Source organism: Nomascus leucogenys, chromosome 9 (assembly GCF_006542625.1).
Source record: "Nomascus leucogenys isolate Asia chromosome 9, Asia_NLE_v1, whole genome shotgun sequence".
Classification (NCBI taxonomy): Eukaryota; Metazoa; Chordata; class Mammalia; order Primates; family Hylobatidae; genus Nomascus; species Nomascus leucogenys.
In genome coordinates, this window is record NC_044389.1 from 46,990,753 (window position 1) to 47,017,730 (window position 26,978).

The 26,978-nt window shown below is 38.5% G+C and overlaps 1 protein-coding gene across 2 annotated transcripts in view; it reads right to left on the bottom strand.

The window, feature by feature from the left end:
* CEP135 (centrosomal protein 135) overlaps positions 1–26,978 on the bottom strand; it is a 126,001-nt gene that overhangs the window by 14,052 nt on the left and 84,971 nt on the right. For both annotated transcript variants that reach the window (XM_003268395.4, XM_030818908.1), the window contains 8 exons: positions 26,637–26,788; positions 19,372–19,487; positions 19,144–19,298; positions 10,452–10,507; positions 8,963–9,131; positions 7,382–7,492; positions 6,909–7,094; positions 1,052–1,261 (listed from right to left, as the gene is read on the bottom strand). In XM_003268395.4, coding sequence (XP_003268443.1) covers positions 1,052–1,261; positions 6,909–7,094; positions 7,382–7,492; positions 8,963–9,131; positions 10,452–10,507; positions 19,144–19,298; positions 19,372–19,487; positions 26,637–26,788 — 1,155 coding nt within the window. The remainder of the gene's footprint in view (positions 1–1,051; positions 1,262–6,908; positions 7,095–7,381; positions 7,493–8,962; positions 9,132–10,451; positions 10,508–19,143; positions 19,299–19,371; positions 19,488–26,636; positions 26,789–26,978) is intronic.

Below are 26,978 nucleotides of genomic sequence, written 5' to 3' on the forward strand. Positions count from 1 at the left end.
TGATCCACTCGCCTCGGCCTCCCAAAGTGCCGGGATTACACGCGTGAGCCACCGTGCCCGGCCAATTAAGATTTAAACACCTTGAGATTTTTATCGGGAAAAATATTCTACTTTGGAAGCACTGAACTGTTCAATCCTTCATTCAAGTCTTACTTTTTTTTTTTTTTTGAGACAAGGTCTCACTCTGTCGCCCAAGCTGGAGTGCAGTGGCACAATCTCTGCTTACTGCGGCCTCAACATCCTGGGCTCAAGTGAACCTTCCCCACCTCAGCCTCCTGAGTAGCTGGGACTATAGGCACATGCCACATGCCTGACTAATTCTTTGTATTTTTTGTAGAGACGGGGTTTTGCCATGCTATCCAGGCTGGTTTCAAACTCCTGAGCTCAATCTGCCTGACTCGACTTCCCAAAGTGTTGGGATTACAGGTGTAAGCTATCGTACCTGGCCTCAAGTCTTACTTTTAAACAGAGAAAGAATGTATTAGGATATGCTAATTTATAATCAGAAAATTCATAATCTCCTAGATAGCCATCTATTCCAAAACAGCACCCACTTTCATCACTACATTTGCCTGAGAAATCTTGCAAAGAATCAAGCAGTCAAATCTGGTTGTCAAAATCCTGTAGTCAAAAGTAACTACTGTAGGCTGGGTGCAGTAGCTCATGCCTGTAATCCCAGAACTTTGGGAGGCCAAGGCGGGCAGATCACGTGAGGTTGGGAGTTTGAGACCAGCCTGGCCGACATAGTGAAACCCCATCTCTACTAAAAATACAAACGTTAGCCAGGTGTGTTAGCAGATGCCTGTAATCCAAGCTACTTAGGATGCCGACGCAGGAGAATTGGGTGAACCCAGGAGGCGGAAGTTGTGGTGAGTTGAGATCACATCACTGAACTCCACCAGCCTGAGTGACAGAGCAAAACTCCATCTCAAAAAAAAAAGTAACTACTCTAAAAGGAAACAAGTATATGTATGATGTGGTGAATGCTAAAGTAAAACAATTAGAGTGGGGCTCAATAAAACAATGTGCCAAGACAATTTCTCTTTCTTACCCTCTCAAACTCAAGGTTTTTCGAATTCAATTGCTGGGTCATAACATCTTTGCCTGAATCAAGTTTAATGCAAAGTTCTTTAAGAGATGACAAGTCATTTAATACTGTTGCTTTCTCATCTTCTTGATGTCTCAGCTCTTCTTCTAATCGAGACATGGCTTTTGCCATTGATGAGATCTGCGATTCGTAAGCATGATGGGCATTTATGTGCTGAAAAAAGAAAAAGAAACAAGTAAAAAGTTAAAATAACCCAATAATTTTAAGAACTTGAATTTGTACAGCCAACAATCTCACTTTAGAAAAATATGACAGCCAATTTTTGCTTATTTTAAAATACTCTCAGGAAGCTGCCTACTATTTAAAGATGACCTATTTAATGCTTAACAAAAGGAATTGTGTATAATTATTAATTACGGTAACTGAGTACCTCATGTATATATTTATATATTTGGAAATGTAAAAAAAGAAAGTTATTGTGTCAGGGTGTTGTGAATATGAGGGATTTTTGAAGTTGCACTAAATTTTTCCTTTAAAAATTATCTTTGTTATAATAATGCCATTTCAAGAAAAAGTAATATATATACATATCACTCAACTGTCTTCAGTTAAATTCTAAATTCCAGAAATGGGGTTTACTTCAAAACTATATACCTGGATAATTTAAATTTAACTTAAATAAATAGTAAATAACTTTAATATTTTAATAACAATGAAAAAAATTCAAATAATGATAAATTTTTTTTCTAGAAGAATCCACAGTTGAAATTTCTCACAATTTGAATTATGAGTAATAAATACAAACTGATATAAACTCTACTTCTAGGTTTTGGGGAGAATTCTGCATTGAAAAATAAAATTATTGCAAGAGGCTATTAAAACGGCTGGGTGGCTCACGTCTGCAACCCCAACACTCTGGGAGGCTGAGGTGGGAGGATCACTTGAGCCCAGGAGTCTGAGACCAGCCCGGGAAACATAGTGAGAACCTGTCTCTACAAAAAAATACAAAAATTAGCTGTGTGGTGGCACATGCCTATAGTCCTTGCTACTTGGGAGGCTGAGGTGGGAGATCACCTGAGCCCACGAGTTTAAGGCTGCAGTGAACTATGGTCAAGCCACTCCACTCCAGCCTGGCCGATGGTGCAAGACCCTGTCTCTTAAAAAAAAAAAAACACGAATCCACATTGAAAATCTAATATTGTGCTGTGAAGATTTAATCAATTTCAAAAATTGCAGAAAAGTATTTAGATTTTTTAGTGCATTAATAAAAGCTCCCCTAAACAAATATAATACTTTAGTATTGTATTGTGAAATTGGCTTATACTTTAGTAAAAGCCAATTTCATATACCACATAACAACATGAACAATATAATAAAGAACAAAATAATTGAAGATTAGTTGAGAACAGTTGCTGAAAAACTCTTTTGAAGGTTGAAAGGCACTCCTTTAATGAGTTATTACACTCTTCTTAACAGAAAAACTCTTAGAGATAGTGTATTAGTTCCCTAGGGCTGCTGTAACAAACTACCACAAATTAGGTGTTTTAAAACAACAAAAATGCATCCTTTCACAGTTCTGGAGGCTGGAAGTCCAAAATGTGGGTTAGCAGGGCTGGCTCTTCCAGAGCTTCTGTGGGAGAATCTGTCCCATGCCTCTCTCCTAGCTTCTGGTGGATGCTGCCAGTGCTTGGTGTTCACTGACTTGCAGACATATCACTCCAATCTCTGCCTCCATCTTCACACAGCCTTCTCTGTACGTACTGTATCTAAATTTCCCTCATCTTTGAAGGACACCCATCATTCACTGGGTTAGGGCCTGCCTTAATCCAGCACAACCTCATCTTAACTTGTTCACATTTGCAAAAACCCTGTTTCCAAATAAGGTCATGTTGACAGATACTGGGGGTTAGGATTTCAACATAGCTTTCTGGTGGACACAATTATCCTACCCTCTGATCCCCCAAAATTCACGTCCTTCCCATATGCAAAATACATTCACTCCATCCCAACATTCTAGCATCAACTCTAAACCCAAAATCTCATCTAAGTATCATCTGAATCACATATGGGTGAGACTCTGAATACGGACCACATTGGGACAAAACTGTCCTCCATCTACAGACCTATGACACTGGAAAACAAGTAAACTGCTTCCAAAATAAAATGGTGGGATAGGCATACCATAGAAGTCCCACTGTAAAAGGGAGAAAATAAAAGGAATAAGGAGTTACTAGTCCAAAGTAAGTCTGCAACCAAGCAGGCCGAATCCATTAGATTTCAAAACCCAAAAATAATCATTTGTGCGATTCTCTGGTGCTTTGTTCTCTGAGCCAGCCAGGGTGGCTCCACCCTGTGTCCCACAGGGGCAGTGGCCTTGCCCTCTGAAACCAAGGAGACAGACAGTAGCTCCATCATCTGGACCTGTGATGTCTGGGCTTGTGGTGGTAGCCACAGCCCCACCAGCCTCTGAGTTGCCCTTGGTGGCCTTGCTGGTCTCTGAGCTACCCTTAGAGTCATTCTGTCCTTTTCTTGAAGGTGAACTTGCAGCCAACTAGCTCTGTTGGTCTGTCTTCTGCTAGTAGGATCCCAGAAGTCCAACAACCTTCCTTCATTTCATCCCATTTCTGTTCCTTTCAGTCAAAGCTGGAAGTGATTCTGCTGAGATGACTGATTGGATTCATGAGTCACATATCTAATCTCTTCACCAAGAGGTTTTCTAGCCATACTCTAGAGCATACTATCTGGATAGGCTAAGAATTTTCCAAACTCATCAAGTCCTGGTTTCTTTTTTTTTCTTTTTTTTGAGACAGGGTCTTACTTTGTCACCCAGGCTGGAGTGCAGTGGCATGATCTCAGCTCACTGCAGCCTTGACCTCCTGGGCTCGGCCCCCCAAGTAGCTGGGACTACAGCCACGTGCCACCACGTTTGGCTAATTTTTTTGTATTTTTTGTAGAGATGGGGTTTTGCCATGTTGTCCAGGCTGGTCTTGAACTCCTGAGTGTAGTTTTTTGGTGGACACAGGTGGATTGCTTGAGCGATCTGCCTGCCCTGACCTTCCAAAGTACTAGGATTACAGTTGTCAGCTACCACACCCAGCTTCATGTCTTGGTTTCTTTTTTGCTTTTCAGTTCCTTCCTCCATTTCTCTCTTTCCTCTCACATTTTACTATAAGTAACAAGGAGAAACCAGGCTGTCTCTTCCACACTTTGCTTGGAAATCTCCTAAGCTAAATATCCGAGTTCATCCCTTACAAATTCTACTTTTCTCCCAACAGTAGACTGTAACTTAGCCAAGTTCTCTGTCACTTTATAACAAGTAACATCTTTTCTCAACTCTGAGACATCGACAGAGGAAACATTCACATTTCTGGCAAAATCCATCCATGACAACATATGTATTCTGTAAATAATAGAAGTTTTCTTTACAGCTCTCATCTCTTCTGAGTCTTCATCACAATTGCCTTTAATGTCCATATTTCTACCAATGATCTCTTCAAGGCAATCTGGGCTTTTTCTGTCAAGCACTTCAAAACTCTTTCAGTCTCTACTCATTACCCAATTCCAAAGCCACTTTCATATTTTCAGGTGTTTGTTGTAGAAGCAACCCACTTTCTGGTGCTATAATCTGTATTACTTTCCTAGGGCAGCTGTAACAAATTGCCACAAATTGTGTGGCCTAAATAAATAGAAATTATTCTCTCACAATTCTGTAAGCTATAAGTCCAAAATTCAGGTGTTGGCAGGTTTGGTTCCTTCTGGAGATTCTGAAGCAGAATCTGTTCTTTGCCTCTCTCCTAGTTTCTGATGGCTACTGGCAGTCCTTGACACTCCTTGACTTCTACACATATCACTCTAATCTTTGCCTCCATCTTCACGTGGTGTTCTCTCCTGTGTTTTCTGTGTCCAAATATCCATTGTCCTATAAAGACATCAGTCCATTGGTCTTAGGGTCTAACCTTAATCCACTATGACCTCATTTTAACTTGATTCCATCTGCAAAGACACTTTTTCCAAGTAAGAGACTGGGGCTCAATATATCTTTTTGGAGGCTATAATTCCATCTGCTACAGAGAGTCAATACTTTCTCCTGAAAGATAAAAATTATAAAACTATACAAACAAAACAAAACAAAAATGACAATAATGGCCAACTATTGTATATCAATCTAACCCAGGGTCCCTATATTTTAACTGAACTCAAATTTTTTATTATGAGATTTTTATCAGACTGTCTTTATGACAAAATCTTATTTAAATCCACATGCAAAAAAATGATGCTGGGCTCTTACCTTATATCATTTGTAAAAATTAACTCAAAATGGAACAAAGACCTAAATATATGAGCTAAAACTATAAAACTCTTATTAGAAAACAGAGGGGAAAAGCTTTATGACATTGCAGTTAGCAATAATTTCTTGGATATGACACCACAAGTATAGGCATCAAAGGAAAAAAAAATGGACTTCATTTAAATTGAAAACTTCTGTATATCAAAAACTGTTGAAAAGGCAACCCACACAATAGGAAAAATATTTGCAAATCACATATACACTAAGGTATTAATCTCCAGAATATATAAAGAACTTCTATAACAACAATTTAAAACAATCTGATTAAAAAATGAACAAAGGATTTGAATAAGCATTTCTCCAAAGATACACAAATCGTCAATAAACAAATGAAAAGATGCTCAACATTATTAACCATTAAGGAAATGCAAATCAGAACCACAAGATACCGCTCCATTCCCATTATGATGGCTCTTATAAAATAAAAAATAAAAAAATTACAAGTGTTGGCAAGGATGTGGAGCAACTGGAACCCTCGTGTATTGCTGGTAGAAATGTAAAATGGTGTAGTACCTATGGAAAAACCACATGGCTATTCCTTAAAAAATTAAACACAGAATTATCATATGATCCAGTAATTCCACTTCTGGGTATATACCCAAAAGAACTGAAAGCAAGCACCTGAACAGATATATTTGTATACTCATGTTCATAGCAGCATTATTCACAACAGCCAAAAGGTAGAAACAAATCAAATGTCCATTGACAGATGAATGGCTAAACAAACATGTGGTACATACATACAATGAAGTGTTATTCAGCCTTAAAAAAGGATGAAATTCTGACACATGCTACACAATATGGATGAACCTTGAGGTAAAGTAAACCTTAAGGCTAAGTGAAATCAGTCACAAAAGGACAAATATTGTGTGATTCCACTATATGAGGTACCTAGAGTAATCAAATTCATAAAGACAGAAAGCAGGATGACAAATAATGGTGATAGTTACACAACATTGTGAATGTACTAATGCCACAGAACTGTCTACTTAAAAATGGTGAAAATGGGAAATTTGATGTATGTATCTTTTACTACAAAAAAAAGTAATGAGGCTTCTATGCAAATTATGAGAATGACAGAAATTTACCACTGAACTTGATTTTATCAATGTTTACTACCTCAGGTAAATAAACTATCTTTGAGGCCGGGTGCGGTGGCTCATGCCTGTAATCCCAGCACTTTGGGAGGCTGAGGCGGGTGGATCACTCAAGGTCAGGAGTTCGAGACCAGCCTGGCCAACATGGTGAAACCCCATCTCTACTAAAACTACCAAAAATTGGCCAGGTGTGGTGGCACACGCCTATAATCCCAGCTACTCAGGAGGCGGAGACAGAAGAATCGCTTGAACCCAGGACGTGGGTGCAGTGAGCTGAGATCGTGCCATTGCACTCCAGCCTGGGCGACAGAGTGGGACTTCATCTCAAAAAAATAAATAAATAAATAAATAAAGTATCTTTGAATGCTTTCTGTTTCACTAAATAACACCTTTACAAAACAAATGAATATATTACCTCTTGAATTTCTTTTTCTAATAGCTCCACTCTTTCTCGAAGACGTCTCCTCTCAGTGTCAATGGAAAGAAGTTCCAGTCGAACTGAGCTGCTTTCTCCCTCAGCTTGATGGGCTTTGACCTCCCAGTCTTCAGCACGGTTATGAAGCATCTGAAATCTATCTAACAAATCTTGATTTTCTTTTTCCTGGTTTAATCATAGTAAAATTGTTTCTAAATCAGTAACTGTCACTTACTGGAACACCTATGTCATAAACACATACACATACACAGCATTCTGTTCTAATTTAGGAAGCATTAGATATCTGTGCAGGTACCACACTAAAATCTATGGGAAAAATAGGAAAAGGCAGTAGGCAGGATTTCTACTTTAAAACGTTTAATATCTAATTGTAGAGGCAGAATAAACAAACATGAAAAAGTTAAAAAAAAAAAACCCTCAGTCTTAAATCCAACCTAAATAATATTTTTCACCTTGGCAGCCATTAAGCTCTCCCATCGTGACACCTCTGTTATGTATTTATGAACTCTGCTCTTCATTTCTTCTTTTTCTTGCACTGCTGCTTCCAATTCCAATGAGATTTCCTACAAATCAGAAAATTAAAGACAATCTAAAATGAACACCAAATAAATTTTATTTATATTCAAATAATTCCTTTGGAATTGGAGAATAAGATAGAGTAGGGCAAAAGGAAAACTGTTCCTAAGTGTTATTTTCACATATTTTTCCTGGCTGATCTTGTCTTTTTAAAACTTTTCAGACAGAGTCTCATTCTGTCGCCCACACTGGAGTGCAATGGCGTGATCACAGCTCACTGCAGCCTTGACCTTCTGGGCTCGAGCAATCCTTCCACTTCAGCCCTCCGAGTAGCTGAGACCACAGGCACATGTCACCATACCAGCTAATTTTTTTTTTTTAATTTTCTGAGATGAGGTCTCACTATGATGTCCAGCCTGGTCTCAAACTCCTGGGCTCAAGCAATCCTCCCACTGGGATTATAGGCGTGAGCTACCACGCTTGGTCTGATATTGATTTTTTAACCAAACTTTATCACACATTTCCCATAATAGTCCTGAACATGTATCTGGCATTTACACTAAAGGCTAGCTATGGTCAGGGCTTGACATTAAAAAAGTTCATATTTCATCAATATGCTTTATGCTGAATAATACGGAAAATAATTTTTTAAAAACATAAGATATTTAAAACAGTAAAATCACTGGTTTTCTCAGTACAATCTTTTAAGAAACCAGCACGAACAGAATTAATACCTTTCAGTACTTGTCATTCTAAAACACTCATTCATTTATCTACCGGTATATTTTGGAGCCGACAGAAGCTTGCACAAATAATTAAAACCTATCCCGAGTCTTTAAAACACAGAAATTTTGCTCTGGGAGTGACGCTGATGTTCTCACCCAGTAGGGTGACAATGATTTCTGACATACAGAATTTCACGCTCCCACCTTTAGGTTTCCTTGCAACAAAGACCAAAATGGTGAGAAGACCAGTTGCACCCATTAGACACCCTGTGATATATAGCAGCATTCTAAGCTACTTTTTTTTTTAGACAGAGTCTCACTCTGTTGCCTATTTTTTTTTTTTTTTTAAGATGGAGTCTCACTCTGTTGCCCAGGCTGGAGTGCAGTGGCACGATCTCGGCTCACTGCAACCTCTGCCTCCAGGTTCAGGTGATTCTCCTGCCTCAGCCTTCCGAGCAGCTGGGATTACAGGCGCATGCCACCATGCCCGGCTAATTTTTGTATTTTTAGTAGAGATGGGGGTTTCACAATGTTGGCCAGGCTGGTCTCGAACTCCTGACCTCAAGTGATCCACCCGCCTCAGCCTCCAAAGTGCTAAGATTACAGGTGTGAGCCACTGCGCCCGGCCTAAGCTACATTATTTAATACCCTGATAAACACCATTGTCCTTAATGAATTATTTATGTCGCTTATTTTTATATCATTAAATTTTAGAAAAAATATTTAGAGCTTTAATATTTAGCAAACAATGGAAAGTATAAAACTATCAAAATTTATGCCTTGTGTTCATACTTGGTTTTCTCTTGCCATTGTAGCCAGGTCATCTTGCAATCTTCTGTTTTCCTTAAAAGCGATTTCTCTAGATCTTCCTGCTTCATCGAGTTCCTTGTGAGCTGCATCAAGCTGGCGCCGGAGGCTGTTTATCTCACGATCTCGATTAACCAATGTTTCTTTCAGCTGGCTGTTAAAAGAGTGATGTGAAACTAATAAAGAAAACTTTTAAAAACTGTAGTTCATTTAAAAGAAAACTTATAGTCTAAGTACACTTAGAATACAAATATACTGTGATTATAAGAAATTATAACTGCTGCATTAAGATACCTATTAATTAGGTAGAACAGGTATTTTAGAGCTCTACCAATAATTACATGCAAATGAAGTAAAAAAAAATGTTATTCCAACAGTCAAGTAAACACAGAAAACTTTTAAGTGTTAAAAGTTGAATAGCTTGGGGGCTGGGCGTGGTGGCTCACGCCTGTAATCCCAGAACTTTGGGAGGCCGAGGCGGGCGGATCACGAGGTCAGGAGATTGAGACCATCTTGGCTAACACGGTGAAACCCCCGTCTCTACTAAAAATGCAAAAAAAAATAGCCGGGTGTGGTGGCGGGCACCTGTAGTCCAGCTACTCGGGAGGCTGAGGCAGGAGAATGGCGTGAACTTGGGAGGCAGAGCTTGCAGTGAGCTGAGATCGCCCCACTGCACTCCAGCCTGGGCAACAGAGTGAGACTCTGTCTCAAAAAAAAAAAAAAAAGTTGAATAGCTTGAGCCCAGGAGTTCGAGACCAGCCTGGGCAATATAGGGAGATGTCGTTTCTACAAAAAAAATTTTAAAATTAGCTGAGTGTGGTGGCACATGCCTGTAGTCTCAGCTACTCAGAAGGCTGAGGTGGGAGGATCACCTGAGCCTGGGGAGGCTGAGGTTGCCATGAGCAGAGATCTCGCCACTACACTCCAGCCTGTGCGACACAATAAGACCTTGTCTCAAAAACAAACAAACAAAAAGTAAAGCATAGATTCAACTGGCAAATATTTATTAAATGTTTATATCCCCACTATTATATAAAATGTTAAGGGTATGTACGACTTTTTTCTTGAAGTGGCTTACAATCTGCCTGGAGAGACTAGACATAAAATGTAAAATTTTGTGACAGTGCTCAAGATAGGTTTAGATGGAGAATAAATTCGAGATTGGCTACTAAAGTAATTTTAAGTTTTAATGATTAGGCTCCAAGTTGCATAATTATAGTAAAAATAAGGAACAAGTAGGTATATAGGAGAATAGTTAATAAGACATAAGTGTTTAGATGTGGATGACAGAAAAGGAGAGGTTAAAGAGGATAACATATTTTCAAGCTGGAGACTGAAAAAATGATGCTACCATTGACAAAAATGGGGAAATTGTAAGGGAAATTCTTCTATTGCTACAATGCTACTGAATAGATAAAGCTGTATTCACTGAAAATCTCCTAAAAAGCCGGATGTAATTTCATTAATGACTTACTTCACAGACGATTCACACTCTGAGATCATTATCTTCATTTGAGCAACAGCTTTTTCCTATAGAAATTACAAAAACGTGTAAGATTTTAAACCAAAATGTCTTTAGCTAAATTTATATAACTTGTCATATTCATATAGTTCAAATACACAGCTCAATTATATAAAGTATGCCTAAAACAAAGCTCCAAGTAAACATATCTCCATGTTCCAATCGTACTTCACATACTGGCATGTTTTGACCAACCCTTGAATAGTTTTGAGTTTGCTTTAATGAGATCTGATAAAATCACATTCTAGAAATAGATAAAATCACATTTTGAAGATTAACGTTATTTGAAAAAAATGACATTTAAACATTAGAAAATATGGCCCTGGGTCTTAGAAACTTCTACATGGCCAATAATAACTGCATATTTGGGAAACTTCTGGTTCTAAAATGGTGGTGTAGTCACAAGCTGACTTCATTCCTCACAAAGAAAACCAAAAATAAGTATACAATGCTAACATTATCATCAGCACTATCTCAGGACTCAAATACGAGGACGAGTCAGTTCCTGGGCCACAGAGACGTAAAAAACCTCTGAGCAGACAGTGACAGAATCGAATTTTCACACCTGTGATGCCCCATCTCTCAATCTGCCTGGCACCAAGTACCCGGAAAATCTCCCCTAACTCATGGTTTCTACGCTGGAAAAAGTGAGACTGAGGTGGACAACCAGCTTTTCTACTAATTTAGCAGGAGATCTGTTCCACGCCTCAACACACAGGAAACATCATGGATACCTGAAGGGACACCTGTCCCTGAGGACACCCAGAGACAAAGTGGGGAGGTAGGACTATCCCCTCATCCCTGGAAACTCTTCTCTATTACTCAGCCAAAGACACCCAATCAGAGTGGTAGTTCAGTAACACCATGCTGTAGGAGGTACATTCCACAGGTCCCCTGGGCACAAACCCTTAGCTAGCCCTTCCACACTGCTGGGACATCCCCTTTGGGAACTCCCCCATCCCAGATGGGCAGGGATCTGAGCATTCACTAAGGCCAAGGCAAACTTGGGCTTTAGCCACCATCTAGTGACAAAAAGGAGGCAGTGACCTAGGAAAAAAAGTATAAGAAATTCAATAAAGTTTGAAGAATCTCTAAGCAAACGTAACCAATGAAAACCAAAACAAGCCGGGATGAGTGTGGTGGTTCAGGCCTGTAATCCCAGCACTTTGGGAGGCTGAGGCAGGTGGATCACCCGAGATCAGGAGTTCGAGACCAGCCTGGCCAACATGGTGAAATGCCATCTCTACTAAAAATACAAAAATTAGCCAGGTGTGGTGTTGCGTGCCTGTAATTCCAGCTACTCGGGAGACTGAGGCAGGAGAATAGCTTGGAGAGTTCGGAGGTTGCAGTGAGTTGAGATGATGCCACTGCACTCCAGTCTAGGTGACAGAGCAAGACCCTGTCTCAAAAAACAAAAACAACAACAAAAAACAAGCCAGACAGAGAAGACTAGAGTAAATAACTAATCCTTCGAAGACACAGACATGTATCCACAAGAAACAACAGCAAACAGGGGACCATGAACTCTCCAAATGGACAAAGCAAGGAACCAGTGATTGATCCTGACAAGACAGTGACACCTGAGCTCTCTGGCCAAGAATTCAAAATTGAGGTATCAAGGAAATTCAGTGATCTCCAAGATAACACAGAAAATTCAGAAATTTATCAGAAAAAAAATTTTTAATATATTTTTTTGAGACAGGGTCTCATTCTGTCGCCCAGGCTGGAGTGCAGTGGTGTAATCACGGCTCACTGCAGACTCAACCACCTGGACTCAAGGGATCCTCCTGCCTCAGCCTCCCATGTAGTTGGAACCACAGGTGCACATCACCACACTTGGCTCATATCAGAGAAATTTAACAAAGAGGTTGAAATAATAAAAAATGTCAAACAAATCTTAGAATTGAGAAATACATTTCCTGAACTGAAAAATTCATTGGAGGATCTCAACAGGAGAATGGGTCAAGCAAAGGCAAGAATCAGTGAGCTTGAAGACAAGCAATTTGAAACTACACAGTCACAGGAGAACAACAACAACAAAAGAATAAAAAGGAACAAAAATTGCCTACAAGACATAGAAAAATACAAAACCTAAGGATTACTGGTGTTCAAGAGGGAGCTGAGCAAGATCAAGGGGTAGAAAGCTTACTCAAAGAAATAATAACAGACAGAACATTTTCCAAAACTTGAGAGATAAATTTCCTGGTGTAGGAAGGTCAGAGAACACCAAAGAGATTCAACCCCAAAAAGACTGCCCCAAGGCATATAATAAACTCTTCAAGGTCAAGGACAAAGATAGGATCCTAAAAGCAAGAAGAGAAAAGCAAATAACATATAAAGAAAGTCCAGTTCATCTAGAAACAGACTTCTTGAAAGAAACCATACAGGCCAAGAGGAAGTAGACTATCATTTTCAAAGTACTAAAAGAAAAAAACTGCCATACAAGAATATGTTATCCAGCAAAAGTGCCCCTCAAATATGAAGAAGATATAAAGTCCTTCCCAGATAAACAAAAGCTAAGAGAATTCACCACGAACAGGCACATCTTAAAAGAAATGCTAAGGGAGTTCTTCAATTTGAAAGAAAAAAAACTAATGTGCAAAAAGAAAACATTTGAAGGTATAAAACCCACTGGTAAAATTAAATACAGAGACAAACCCAGAATACTCTAATACTGCAGTTGTGGTATACAATCCACTTATAGTTCTAGTATGAAGCCTAAAAAACTAATCTATCAAAAACAGTAATACCTACAGCAACCTGTTAAGAGACAGGCAACATACAAATCTGTAAATTAAGACAACCACAAGTCAAAATGCGAGGGAGATAAAGTGCAGAATTTTTTTTTAGTTATGTCTTTGTGGGTTTTTTGTTTTGTTTGTTTGTTTTGTTTTTTAGAGACTGGGTCTTGTTCTGTCACCCAGAATTGAAGTGTAATGGTGTGATCATAGCTCTCTACAGCCTTAAACTCCTGGGCTCAAGTGATCCTCCTGCCTCAGGCTCCTGAATATCTGGGACTACAGGTACCACCATGCCCAGCTAATTTTTTTATTTTTGTAGAGATGGGGTCTCACTATGTTAAACTTGTGGCCTCAAGCAATCCTCTCATCTTTGTCTCCCAAAGTGTTGGGATTATAGGTGTGAGCCAACATGCCTGGCCTTCTTTGTTTTTATTGTGTATGTGTAATCTAAGTTGTCAGTTCTTTAAAATAACTTAGATATGTTTTGTAAGCTTCATGGTAACCACAGTGTAAAAAGCTATAAAAAGCAATTAATTAAAACATACTACCAGAGAAAATCACTTAACCACGAAGGATGATAATAAGAAGAGAAGAAAGAGAAGAGTTATAAAACAATCAGAAAAGAAGCAAAAAAAAATGGCAGCATTAAGTCCTTACATATCAATTACAACACTGAATGGAAACTGACTCCATTCTCCAATTAAAAGACTGAGTGTCTGAATAGTTAAAAATAAGACCCAACTATACACTGCCTACAGGAAACCCACCTCACCTATAAAGACACAAATAAGACTGAAAGTGAATGAATGGAAAAAGATATTTCATGCAAGCAAAAAACAGAAGGAGTCGCTTTACTTATATCAGATAAAGTAGCCTACAAGTCAGACTATAAAAAGAGACAACAAAGGTCACTATATAGAATTATAAAGGGGTCAATACAGAGAGTATAATAATTATACATATTTATACACCCAACACCAGGTTCCCAGGTATATAAAGCAAACATTAATAGATCTAAAAAGAGAGACAGACTGCGATACGATAATGGTAGGGGATTTCACCACCCCACTATCAGTAATGGACAGATCATGTTGACATAAAATCAACAAAGAAACATTGGAGTTAATCTATACACTAGACAAATATGCCCAACTGACATTTACAGAACATTTCACCCAACTGCTGCAAGAATAAATTCTTTTTATCGGCACATGGAACATTCTACAGAATAGACCATAGTTCATGCCACAAAACAAGTTTCAACACATTCAAGAAAGTGGAAAGCATATCAAGTATTTTTTCTGAATAAAACGGAATAAAACTAGAAATCAATAAGAGAAACGCTGGAAACTACACAAACACACGGAAATTAAACAACAGTTGCTCTCGAATGACCAATGGGTCAATGAAGAAATTAAAAAGGCAATTAAAAAAATCCTTGAAACAAATGAAAAGGGAAATATAATGTACCAAAATCTATGAAATACAGCAAAAATAGTGCTAAGAGGGAAGTTTATAGCAATAAATGTCTGTATCAAAAAAGTTGAGGCTGAGCATGGTGGCTCACGCCTGTAATCCCAGCACTTGGGGAGGCTGAGCCAGAGGACTGCTTGAGACTAGGAGTTGGAGACCAGCCTGGGAAACATGGTAAGACACCATCTCAACAAAAAAATTAAAAATTAGCTGGGCATGGTGGTACACATCTGTAGTACCAGCTAATTGGGAGGCTGAGGTAGGAGGATTGCTTGTGTCTGAAAGGTCAAGGCTGCAATGAGCCATGATCTTGCTACTGCACTTCACCCTGGGCAATAGAGTGAGACCCTGTCTCCAAAAAAAAAAAAAAAAGATTTCAAATCAACAACCTAGTGATGATGTACCTCAACTAGAAAGACTTCAAATAAACAAACTAGTGATGATGTACCTCAACCAGAAACTAGAAAGGAACTAGAAAAGCAAGAACAAACCAAACCCCAAGTTAGTAGAAGGCCCGAAAGAATAAAGATCAGAGCAAAAATAAATGGAATCGAGATGAAAATATAAAAGATCGGCCGGGCGTGGTGGCTCACACCTGTAATCCCAGCACTTTGGGAGGCTGAGGCAGGTGGATCACGAGGTCAGGAGATCAAGACCATTCTGGCTAACACGGTGAAACCCCGTCTCTACTAAAAATACAAAAAGAAATTAGCCAGGTGTGGTGGTGGGCGCCTACAGTCCCCCTACTCGGGAGGCTGAGGCAGGAGAATGGCATGAACCCGGGAGGTGGAGCTTGCAGTGAGCCGAGATCACGCCACTGCACTCCACCCTGGGCAACAGAGCAAGACTCCATCTCAAAAAAAAAAAAAAAAAAAGAAAATACAAAAGATCAATGAAATGAAAAGTTGGTTTTTAAAAAAGATAAACAAAAATCAACAAACCTTTAAGGTTGACTAATAAAAAAAGACAGAAGACCCAATAAATAGAATCAGAAACAAAAAAGGGGACGTAACTGTGCCCACAGAAATACAAGGAATCATGAAAGACAATTACAATCACATGTCAACAAATTGGAAAACCTAGAAGAAATGGAGAAATTCCTGGACACTTACAAGCTACCAAGTTTGAACCATGAAGAAATAGAAAACTTCAACAAACCAATAGCATGTAGTAAGATAGAAGCTGTAATAAAAAGTCTTCCACAAAAGAAAAGTCCAGGACCTAATGGCTTCACTGCTGAACTCTAGCGAACATCTAAAGAACTAATACCAATTCCTGCTCAAACTCTTCAAGAAAACTGAAAAGGGTGGAATACCTCCAAATTCATTCTACAAGGCCTGCATTATCTTGATACCAAAACCAGACAAAGACACAACAAAAAAAGAAAACTACAGGCCAATATTATTGATGCAAATAGATGCAAAAATCCTCAACAAAATACTAGCAAACTAAATTCAATACTTTTTAAATAAATTAAAAAGATCATTCACCATGATCAAGTGGGATTCATCCCAAGGATGCAAGGATGGTTCAACATGCACAATCAATAATAAATGCGATACATTAACAGAAGCAAGAAGAGAAACCACATAAATCATTTCAATAGATGCTGAAAAAAGCATTCAATAAGTTGCAACATCCCATTATTGTAAAAACCCTCAATAAAGGGTACAGAAAGAAAATACCTCAAAATAACAAACGCCTAACCCTAGGGCCAACATAATACTGAATGGGGAAAATTTGAAAGCCTCTCCTCTAAGATCTGGAACAAGCCGAGGGTGCCCACTTTCACACTTTTATTCAACATAATCCTGGAAGTCCTGGCCAGAGCAATTAGTCAAGAGAAAGAAAAAAAGGGCATCCAAATTGAAAAGAAGAAGTCAAATTAGCCTTATATGCAGACCACATGATCTTGTATTTAGAAAAACCTTAAGACTCCACTAAAAAACTGTTGGAACTGATAAGCAAATTCAGTAAGTTGCATGATACAAAATCAAGATTACAAAAATCAACAGCATTTTTATACTCCAACAGCAATCTGAAACATAAATCAAAACAATTCCATTTACAATAGCTGCAAAGAATAGAAAATACCTAGGAATCAATTTAACCAAATATATGAAAGATCTATACAAGGAAAACTACAAAACACTGATGAAAGAAATAGAAGAGGCCATAAAAAAATGGAAGGATATTCCATACTCAAGGATTGAAGGAATTAATGTTGTTAAAATGACAATAATACCCAAAGCAATTTACAGATTCAATGTAATCCCTATTAGAACACGATCAACATTCCTCACAGACGTAGAAAAAAAAATTCTCAAATAAATTGGAACCACAAAAGACCCCAAATAGCCAAAGCAATCCTGAGCAAAAAAACAAAGCTGGAGATTGCACTGACTGACTTCAAAATATACTATACAGCTATCCAATCAGCATGGTATTGGTGTAAAAACAAGACACACAGACCAACAGAACATAATAGGGGACCCAGATATAAATCCCCACACTTAAAGCCAACTCATTTTCAACAAGATGCCAAGAACATACAACGGGGACAGGGCAGTCTTTTCAATAAATGGTGCTGGGAAAACTGGATAACCATATACAGAATAATGAAACTGGACCCCTATCTCTCACCATATACAAAACTCAAATCCAAGTGGATTAAAGACTCAAATCTATGACCTGAAACTATGGAACTACTAGAAGAAAATGTTGGGGAAATGCTCTAGGACATTGGTGTGGACAAATATTGTTTGTGTAAGAATTTAAAAGCACAGGCAACAAAAGTAGAAAGAGACAAATGGTATTACATTAAGCCAAAAAGCTTCTGCACAGCAATGGAAACAATTAACAAAGTGAAGAGACAACCTACAGAATGGGAGAAAATATCTGCAAACTATCCATCTGACAAGGGATTAATAACCTGAACATACAAGGAGCTCAAACAACTTAATAGCAAAAAAACTCCAAATAATCCAATTTTAAAATGGCAAAGATTTTCATAGACAGTTCTCAAAAGAAAATATACAGATGGCCAAAAAGCATGTGAAAAAATGCTCAACATGACTAATTATCACAGAAATGCAAATTAAAACCACAATGATATCATCTCACCCCAGTTAGAATGCTTTTTATCAAAAAGATGGGGAATAACAGATGCTGGCAAGGATATGAAGAAACAGGAATTCTTGTACACTGTTGGTGGGAATGTAAATTAGTACAGCCACTATGGAAAACAGTGTATGAAGGTTCCTCAAAAAACTAAAACTAGAACTACCATATGATCCCGCAATTCCACTACTGAGTAAGTATCTGGAAGAGAGGAAATCAATATCTCAAAGAAATACCTGCCCCCGGTAAATATACACAGGAAATATTATTCAGCCATGAAAATGAATGAAATGCTGTCATTTGCAGCAACATGGATGGACCTGGAGGTCATGATGTTACGTGAAACATGTTAAGCACAGAAAAACAAATATCATTTGTTCTCACCCATACGTGGGTGTTAAAAAGTGGATCTCATGAAGACAGAGAGTAGACTGGTGGTTACCAAAGACCAGTAAAAGGATGAGGGAGGAGGCGTGAAGAGAGGTTGATTAATGGGCAGAAATATACACTTAGAAGAAATAAGACCTGGTGTTCGAGAGATATCAATAGGGTGACTCTAGTTAACACTAATCCAGGGCACATTTCGAAACAGCTAAAAGAGAATAATTCACACATTCCTAGCATAAAGAAAAAAATAAAGTGATAAATATCCCAATTACCCTGACTTCATTATACGAATGTCTCAAATTATCATGTGTAACCCAAAAATATGTACATCTCATATGTACCAATAAAAGTACATAAACTTTTTATTTATTTATTTATTTTGAGGCAGGGTCTTGCTCTGTTACCCAGGATGGAGTGCAGTGGTATGATCTCAGCTCAGTGCAATCTCCGCCCCTGGGCTCAAGTGATCCTCCGACCTCAGCTTCCTGAGCAACTGGGACCACAGGTGCACACCACCACACCTAGCTATTTTTTTGTATTTTTGGTAGAGATGGGGTCTCACCATGTGGCCCAGGCTTGTCTTGAACTCCTGAGCTCAAGCAATCCCCCCGCCTCAGCCTCCCAAAGTGCTGGGATTACAGGTGTAAGCCACCACATCCTGCCAAAAGTAAACAAACCTTTAAAAAAAGAAATGAATAAGTGAAAATACAATAACCTTTTCTGGCTAGGAGTAGTGGCTCATGCCTGTAATTCCAATTGCTGAGGTGTGGGGATTCCTTGAGCCCAAGAGATAGAGGCTGCAGTGAGCTGTGATCATGACACTGCACTCCAACCTGAGCGACAGAGTGAGACCCCATCTCAAAAACAACAACAAAAAACTGTTCTGTTTGGATGCTGGAAAATTATATTAAACAATCACATACTTTATTAGCTAGGTTTTCTTGCAAATTTGCAATCTCTTCTGTCTTCTCATCTACAGTCTCCTGGAGAAGGTCTTTTTCTTTATCAATAACACCAATGGTCTTTTTCATTACATGAGCCTCCTCATCCTGTGAAGTCATCTTAAGGTTTAGTTCATCTACAAATGAAAAGAAATGTTTGTTAGACAAAGTACACTAAGATTAGCAGAAACAAAATTTTAAAACATTTACCTATCTTTTCCTCCAGTATTTTAATTTGTGCTTGGGCTGATTCAAGTTCACCTCTTTTTATGGAAAGTCGGTGCTGACAGTCATCAACTGACCGCTGTAGCTGCTCATTTACTATCCTAAAGAATCAATGGACAAAAACAAATGGTATTCTTTATCTCTCATAGAAATACTTTTAAAAAATGAGATTTCTTAAAAATATTTTGATGTCTTATTTTTAAAGTTTGCTATTTTTTATTTTAAAGCTCCTCCAGTATAATCTATGGCATTATATATTATTATTTCTTGCTGTCCACTACTCTCCAAAATGGTTCCGTCTTCCTAAAAATAATACAGTATAAAAATCAAATTAATTGTGTGCTCTTTTCTAGAAGCTTCTTGGTAGTTTTAAAGCTCTTCTTAGTTTCCTAATGTTAACCCCCTTTCCTTTAAATCTTTTTCCAATAGTGGAGGCAAAGGAAAAATCCTGTTCTTACAGTATGACCTGGCATTTCAAAGCACTATCCATAAATCCTAACCATCTCAACCAGTGAGCTCTTTTTTTGTTTGTTTGAGGCAGGGTCTCCCTCTGACACACAGGCTGGAGTGCAGTGGTGAGATCTCAGCTCACTGCAACCTCTGCCTCCTGGGCTCAGGTGATCCTCCCACCTCAGCATCCCTAGAGGCTGGGACTACAGACATGGACCACCACACCTGTCTAATTTTTCTATTTTTAGTAGAGATGGGGTTTTACCATGTTGCCCAGGCTGGTCTCAAACTCCTGGGCTCAAGCAATCCATCTGCCTCGGTCTCCCAAAATGCTGGGATTACAGGCGTGAGCCACCATTCCCAGCCCTGACTTGTAAACTTTTAATATTGCTTCTTATTCCGACTTTTTGGCTGGGTAGTCAAACGGAGTGACAGACAGCAGGGAAAGTAGGCATTTCCTGCAGACTAAAGACTTGGTTCAGGGAGCAAAAGAAAGGACATACAGAGGTCTACATGGTTAACGACAAAGATGATTTCAGAGAAATCTGTTACTGATCAGTAGGATTATTTGTCAGAAGTAATGTCCCTGGAAGGTTTAACGGTAAAAATTTGCTTTCATGTCATGTAGAGTCTTTAGAACACTTTTAGCCCTGACCTGAGACTTCACAATCCTGCCTTGCTGAAAAGACATGGCTCTCACCTCAGAGTATTTATTAGGAATTTCCATGGATTCCTTTTAGGTTTCCTTTGAGGAATAAGACATGGAAAAAGATACTGAGGGTAGCTTAGCTTAGAATCGCCTAAAGGGAAGAAGGTTTGAATTCCAAAACCACGAATAAGAAGGGACATCTTTATAGGAATGAAGAAGTTTTACTGGCAGTATTGAGGTATTCTGAAAGACAAAACACATGACCTTGACTGTTCTAACAGCAAGTGAACGATGATCAAGAGGTAGTGAGGACAGTCAAGTTGGGACTGATTTATTTCGACTTGCAAAACTAAACAAAACCAAGTTAGAAAGACATTAGGTTCAAGCAATCTTACTTCCTAAAACTATGTGTGAGGTTCAGTTTCAGGTGACTGCACCGTATTCACGCTATTCCTAAAAGCTAGAACTGCTGTTCCATGGGATATAACAACAGAGAGTGGTACTTTGTACATATTAGCTCATTCATTCCTAGAACAGTACCATAATTAGGATGGTTCCATAATTAGAACTATTATCCCAATTGAATACAAACAACAAAAAAACTTGTCCAAGGTCACAAAGCAAGTAAGGGCAAAGAAAAGATGCAAATTAAGGCTAGTCTAACATTATAACAATGTTCTTCTACTACATCATAATGCCTTCTTTGCAGAATATAGGAAGGCCAACATTCTCTACATGAAAGAGAAAATGCCTGCCAGGAAGCTATACAGAGTCCTTTCAAAAACAGAATGGCCTGCAGAATCCCTAATGAAGGACACTGAGCAGTTGGCAGTGCTTGAAATTCCAGGTAGAAATGTAAAGACTGCTTTATATCTAACTTCATAAAGCAGGGTGACTTCCTAATGAAAGTGGGGTTGACAAAGGCAGGATCACATCTTGATTGATATACATACATATAAAGGAAGCCCTTGGGTGGGCCCTAAAAGTAGCTTTGTCTTTTTATATTCTAGGGTAGAAACAAAAGAAAACAGAGACTAGATACCAGATCTTCAATGTAACTTTTCTGACCAAAGTTTTGCTAAGATAAGGTCCTCTCAATGAAACAGTTGAGGTGTAAAAGTCATAGGAAAGAATAGTTGAGTGACTGCCATTATTAGTTGTTCATAATGGTGTTTGGAAAGGAAATTTTGACAATCGAGTTAGGAAAAATGAACCAGTTTCTTAGCTTCGAAAATGCTATAAACGTAGCAAAGGGAAGTAACAACTTCTCACCAGAGAGTGAAGCCATAAAAATGAACTTAAGTTCTGGCTCTCCACTTAGCAGATGTGACTGGGTAGAGGTCCATCTCTTTGAGATTCAAATTCCTCAGTTATATTATATTACATGGAGCTACGCTTGATCTCATTTAGGGGACAAAGGTAATTATTTCCATCATGATGCAGTAAATTTTAAACAAAGACAGCATCTTAAAGGATCCTCTGTTCATAAGAAGTGTTCAAGTTCTAAAATGGAGCTAAAGCATCATCTAAGAAAGGAAAGATAGGTTTGGAATTTTAAAGGCCTATTAGAAAAAAAAAAAGAGACTGATGTGGTATCCCTGTTTTTATTTTAGATTTCTCCCAGGAGTCTATGGTTATAGCCTACCACTAAGAAAGATGAATAAATATCATCCCTTGATCAGCCAGAGAGGGAAAAGAAATTAGGACTGGATTTTCTTTTAGATTTCTGGATGGGGATGATGGTTGTAACTGGTGGCCCTAGATCCCTGGACCCTTTCAATTCTAGATCCACAAACTCAGCCATCCTCACTCAGGGCTCTGGTTCCTCTTCCTGTCCTGGTAGAAAAAAAAATGTTAGGAATGCCCAGAAGACAGTTCTTAAGCATCCAGATAACTTAAGAGTCTTCTTTCGCTTATCTAAAATGGTCCTCTGGAGCCCAGGAGTTCAAGAACAGCCTGGGCAACATTGTGAGACCCTGTCTCCACAAAAGTTTTTAAAAATTAGCTGAGTGTAGTGGTGCATGCCTATAGTCCCAGCTACTCAGGAGGCTGAGGTGGGAGGACTGCTTGAGCCAGGAGGTCAAGGTTTCAGTGAACCATGATTGTGCCACTGCACTCCAGCCTGACAGAGTGAGACCCTGTCTCAAAACAAGTAAAATAAAATAAAATGGTTATCAATTACCTTAACAAATAAATACTTCTCATGGGAGACTAGTGACATTTGGTTTTCTGAATACACCTAAAGAAATCCTAGTAAAACAACTAATATATATGGGCTGGAGTTTATGGGTCATTGCCAGGAAAACCTGCTATAGCATTTATTTGATCCTAGATAAGAGTATACCCTCTGGTTTTGAACATACACAGATAAAGACTAAGGTGAACTGAGGACAGTCTGACAGTATTTTCAGCTGCAGGATTCTCATTGTTTAGAGCCTCATAGGTGGCAGTTGTGAGGCTTAAGGATGTTTTCTAGGGGGTCGACTGAGAAAATTGAGTTGTCTAACTGGGCTGGAAACAATTTTTCCTTGAGCAGAGGTTGACAAACTACAGCCGGATGCCAATTTCTGTAAGGCCTGAGTGGTATAAATGGTTTTTACATGTTTAAATGACTAAAAAAAATTTTCAACAGAAAATTTTTAGTGACATATGAAAATTATATGAAATCCAAATTTCAGTGTCCATACCACACTACTTCATTTTATATATTGTCTAGGGCTACTTTCAAGCTACAAGGGCAGTGTTAAGCAGGTGTGACATAAACTATATAGCCCACACAGTCTAACAGGGTGTCCAAGTGAGATAATACAGTCACGGGTTCTTAGGTTCTGCTTCTGGTTGCGCCAGTAAAGTCTCTTCCTCATCCCTCTGCTTCGCTTATTACTAGAGACAGATTAAAAACCATGGCTTCAGGCTGCTGAAAGCCTAAAACAGAACAAAACAGACAACAACAAAATACGGTGGGTTGGATAAGCTTGGTCTAAAATATCGACTCGTCTATTTACAAAAAAAAAGACTGTTGACCTCAGCTCTAAAGACTGGCTAGCATGCTCTGGGGGACTAACCTTCCTGGGTAGACAAAAGTTCCTTTACAGCATTCCGTAGCTTTGATCTGGGGTATAAAATGCCAGATCTCATTAAATGCTGTAATTAAAGGGAGATGACAGTAATTTAACTTTAAAACATGGTTAAAAGTGAGATTTTATATTATGTGCTCTGACAACAAAGAAACCAGACAAAAGATTCTCTATTTGGACAATTAAACTATGCTTAGGTAGGGCGCGGTGGCTCATGCCTGTAATCCTAGCACTTTGGGAGGCCAAGAGGGATGGATCACATGAGGTCAGGTGTTTGAGACCAGCCTGGCCAACATGGTGAAACCCCTTCTCTACTAAAAATACAAAAGTTAGCCGAGCATGGTGGCAGGCGCCTGTAATCCCAGCTACTCGGGAGGCTGAGGCAGGAGAATTGCTTGAACCCGGGAGGTGGAGGTTGCAGTGAGCCAAGATCATGCCACTGAGCTCCAGCCTGGGCAACAGAGCAAGACTCCGTCTCAAAAAAAAAAAAAAAAATTATGCTTGATATAGAAAAGCCTGTTTGTTGGTAATAAAATGTGGTGGAAAAAGCCTGATGAAGGAAGGGAAAAAGAAGATGGGTACCTCAGGGGGATGGAAAGGAACATATGCCTTATCTATCTGAGACAGTCTCACTCTGTCACCGAGGCTGGAGTACAGTGGCATGAGCACAGCTCACTATAGCCTTGAACTCCTAGGCTCAAGCAGTCCTCCTGCCTCAGCCTCTTGGGTAGCTAGGCATATAGGCACATGTTACCATGCCTGGCTGACTTTTGTATTTTTTGCAGAGATAAGGTTTCACCACATTGCCCAGGCTGCTCTTGAATTCCTGGGCTCAAGTAATCCTCTCACCTTGGCCTCCCAAAGTGTTGAAATTATAGGCATAAGCCACCATGCCTGGCCCTGACTCTCAGCTTCTTAAATGTCTTCATGTCAAGGAAAAGAGAACATGATGTGATCAAAGGGGTAGCAAGAGCTCTATTAATCATATTGAAAGTGGCAAAAGGTTTGGATAATGTGGTTTGACTTCCCAAGAGTGCCGAGTATCATGGTTTGTATTTGGTTTTGCTTTGGAATTGGATTCAATGGTTTCAACTCATGGTTCTAACAATACTTACTGATATGGAGAATATGATTGATACACTTTCCTAAGAGACAAGATAAGTCATATTTTTCTGTTAGAGCAAAACAAAGTTATGAAATAATGCCATATCCCCAGGTTATACAAGGTAACCTGGTAGAAAGGTAGACAAAAATTCTCACAATGGCCCAGTGACTGAATTACTCCTAGGTGAGGGAAGAGGCTGATTGAGCTCATAAGAGTAAAGGATATCAGTAGTAGGACAAGAAATAAAACTCCAAAGGAGCTACAGGCTAGGTTATCCAAGAAAGGGCACTGAGGGCTCTGCCTTCTAAGACTGGAAAAAGACTCCTGTGAGGAAAAGGTGTTTCAGCCATAATCTCAAGGAAAAACAAAATGGATTACATGCTAGATCCAGTCAGCTGGACACGAAAGTGAAAAGTGAAATTCTGGATGACAAGAATATGTCATGTTATCTGTACTTTAGAGCTGAATCCAGACATGAGCCAGAGGAGATACTGGTCCATTCAGCTCTCCTCTTACAGAAAAAAGCAAAGAAAAAAGCAGTATCTACTTTAGTTCTTCCTGAGGTCTAACCTATGAAAACTATCGTCAGAGAAGCAAAAGAGCAAAACTGGAGATGCTCTTTATGAATCGCTAATATAGTATTCCTTAATTAACTAGACACACCCAGTTCTTGGTCTTATTTCATTAAGTCATTAGATAATCAGAGAACCCTTATGAACTACAGTCTCAGACTTCTCCTAATTCCTTTGATTCTCATATTTGCTCTGTTTACTATATACTTTTGTGATTCCTAGTTTTTTGTATATTGGAACTATGTCTTTTTTCTCATCATTTATTTTTGTTCTTTGGAGTTCTGGGTGACTTTCATGAGTTTGTTTTTTCTATTTCACCAACTCAGTTTTCTGCAATATCCAATGCCATTCACTAACTTTTCAGTTTTAATTTGTTAAATCTTTTTTTTAAAGTGTCATTACTATAATCCTTTCTGATCTCAAGTTGTCACTGTTTCATGACTAAATGTTTCACAGATGTAATGTCTTGCTGACATGTGAAAATCTTTTCCTGATTCTGACTGCCAGTGTAATTTAGAGAGAGGTGTTTCCTCAGATTCTTCAGAGTGGTCCCCTTTTTCCGACCTTCAGTATCTTTTTACTTATTGCAGCTACCCTGACCAGAAAAAAAGCTTTGTTTGCCTTTTGTTTCCTTGAGTCTTCTGTATTCTAAATTAATTAATGACTAACCAACAACCCAATATGCTAAGGTAAATGTTCTACTTATCGTATTTCTCAGCCCCATATTAGTCATCTAAACCTTTTGATTTTATGTAAAAAGTGTTTCTTAAATTTGGTCTCTGTTCTCTAAGTTCATTACCACCACTTCAGTCCAGATCCTCGGTCTCCTTTTTTTGCCATCAATCTCTAAGACTTGAAATCCATGTTCCATATTTCCACCAAAGTTAGCTTCCTAAAAGGAATACTATTCATACGTCTTACCTCCCTACTTAAAAACTTCTGTTTCTAAGTCAGAAAGGGTTAAAAATAGGAGATACATTCTTTGACTTTACGTTTCACTGAAAGAGGCAAGAAAGAGAAAGAAAATGGCATAGGTAGTAAACAATTCTGTAATTTTCAGTAATCTCACACTATGAAATACAAATGATCTGAAGTACTTAAGAGGATTTCAAAAGGAAGAAGGTTGAAAAACTGCCTGCAATCATATTAATCTGTGAAACTTCTTTTAAAAAACACAGATACCCAAAACCTACCCCAGTAGATTCTCATTGAATTAGAACCTCCCAAAATCAGCCCCTTAAATTCATACTTTTCAAAAGCTCCCAGGTGAGTCTACTGCAAAGCCAACTTCTAAAACTACTGCACAAAGGCCCAGTCCAAAATGCCACAGTTATAAACTTTACGTAACCACAAACACTTTCCCAGAAATGAAATTAGAAAATTTTGAATAAACTTACCTAAGTGAGTTCACCTCTGTTTTCTGATGAGATGAGTCACCAGCCACATGGCTAAATTTTTGAGCTTGGACTTTTAATTTGTTCTCTAACGACTCTATTGTTTCTTTCATTATTAACACTTTAGACTTTAATTCATATTTTTCGCTTTCAAGCTATAATTTAAATTAAAAAAATAGGTATATATCTTAATGTTAATGATATTTTTCTTAGGCACTCTTTAATAATATTTCTGGAAGAAAACTAAGAAAATAGATTTATTTTTAAAAAAACTTTAGAAGTCATGTGTACAGTTTAGGTTCTAGGAGTCAGAATGGATGTAAAATTTCTCTCTCCTCACTACCA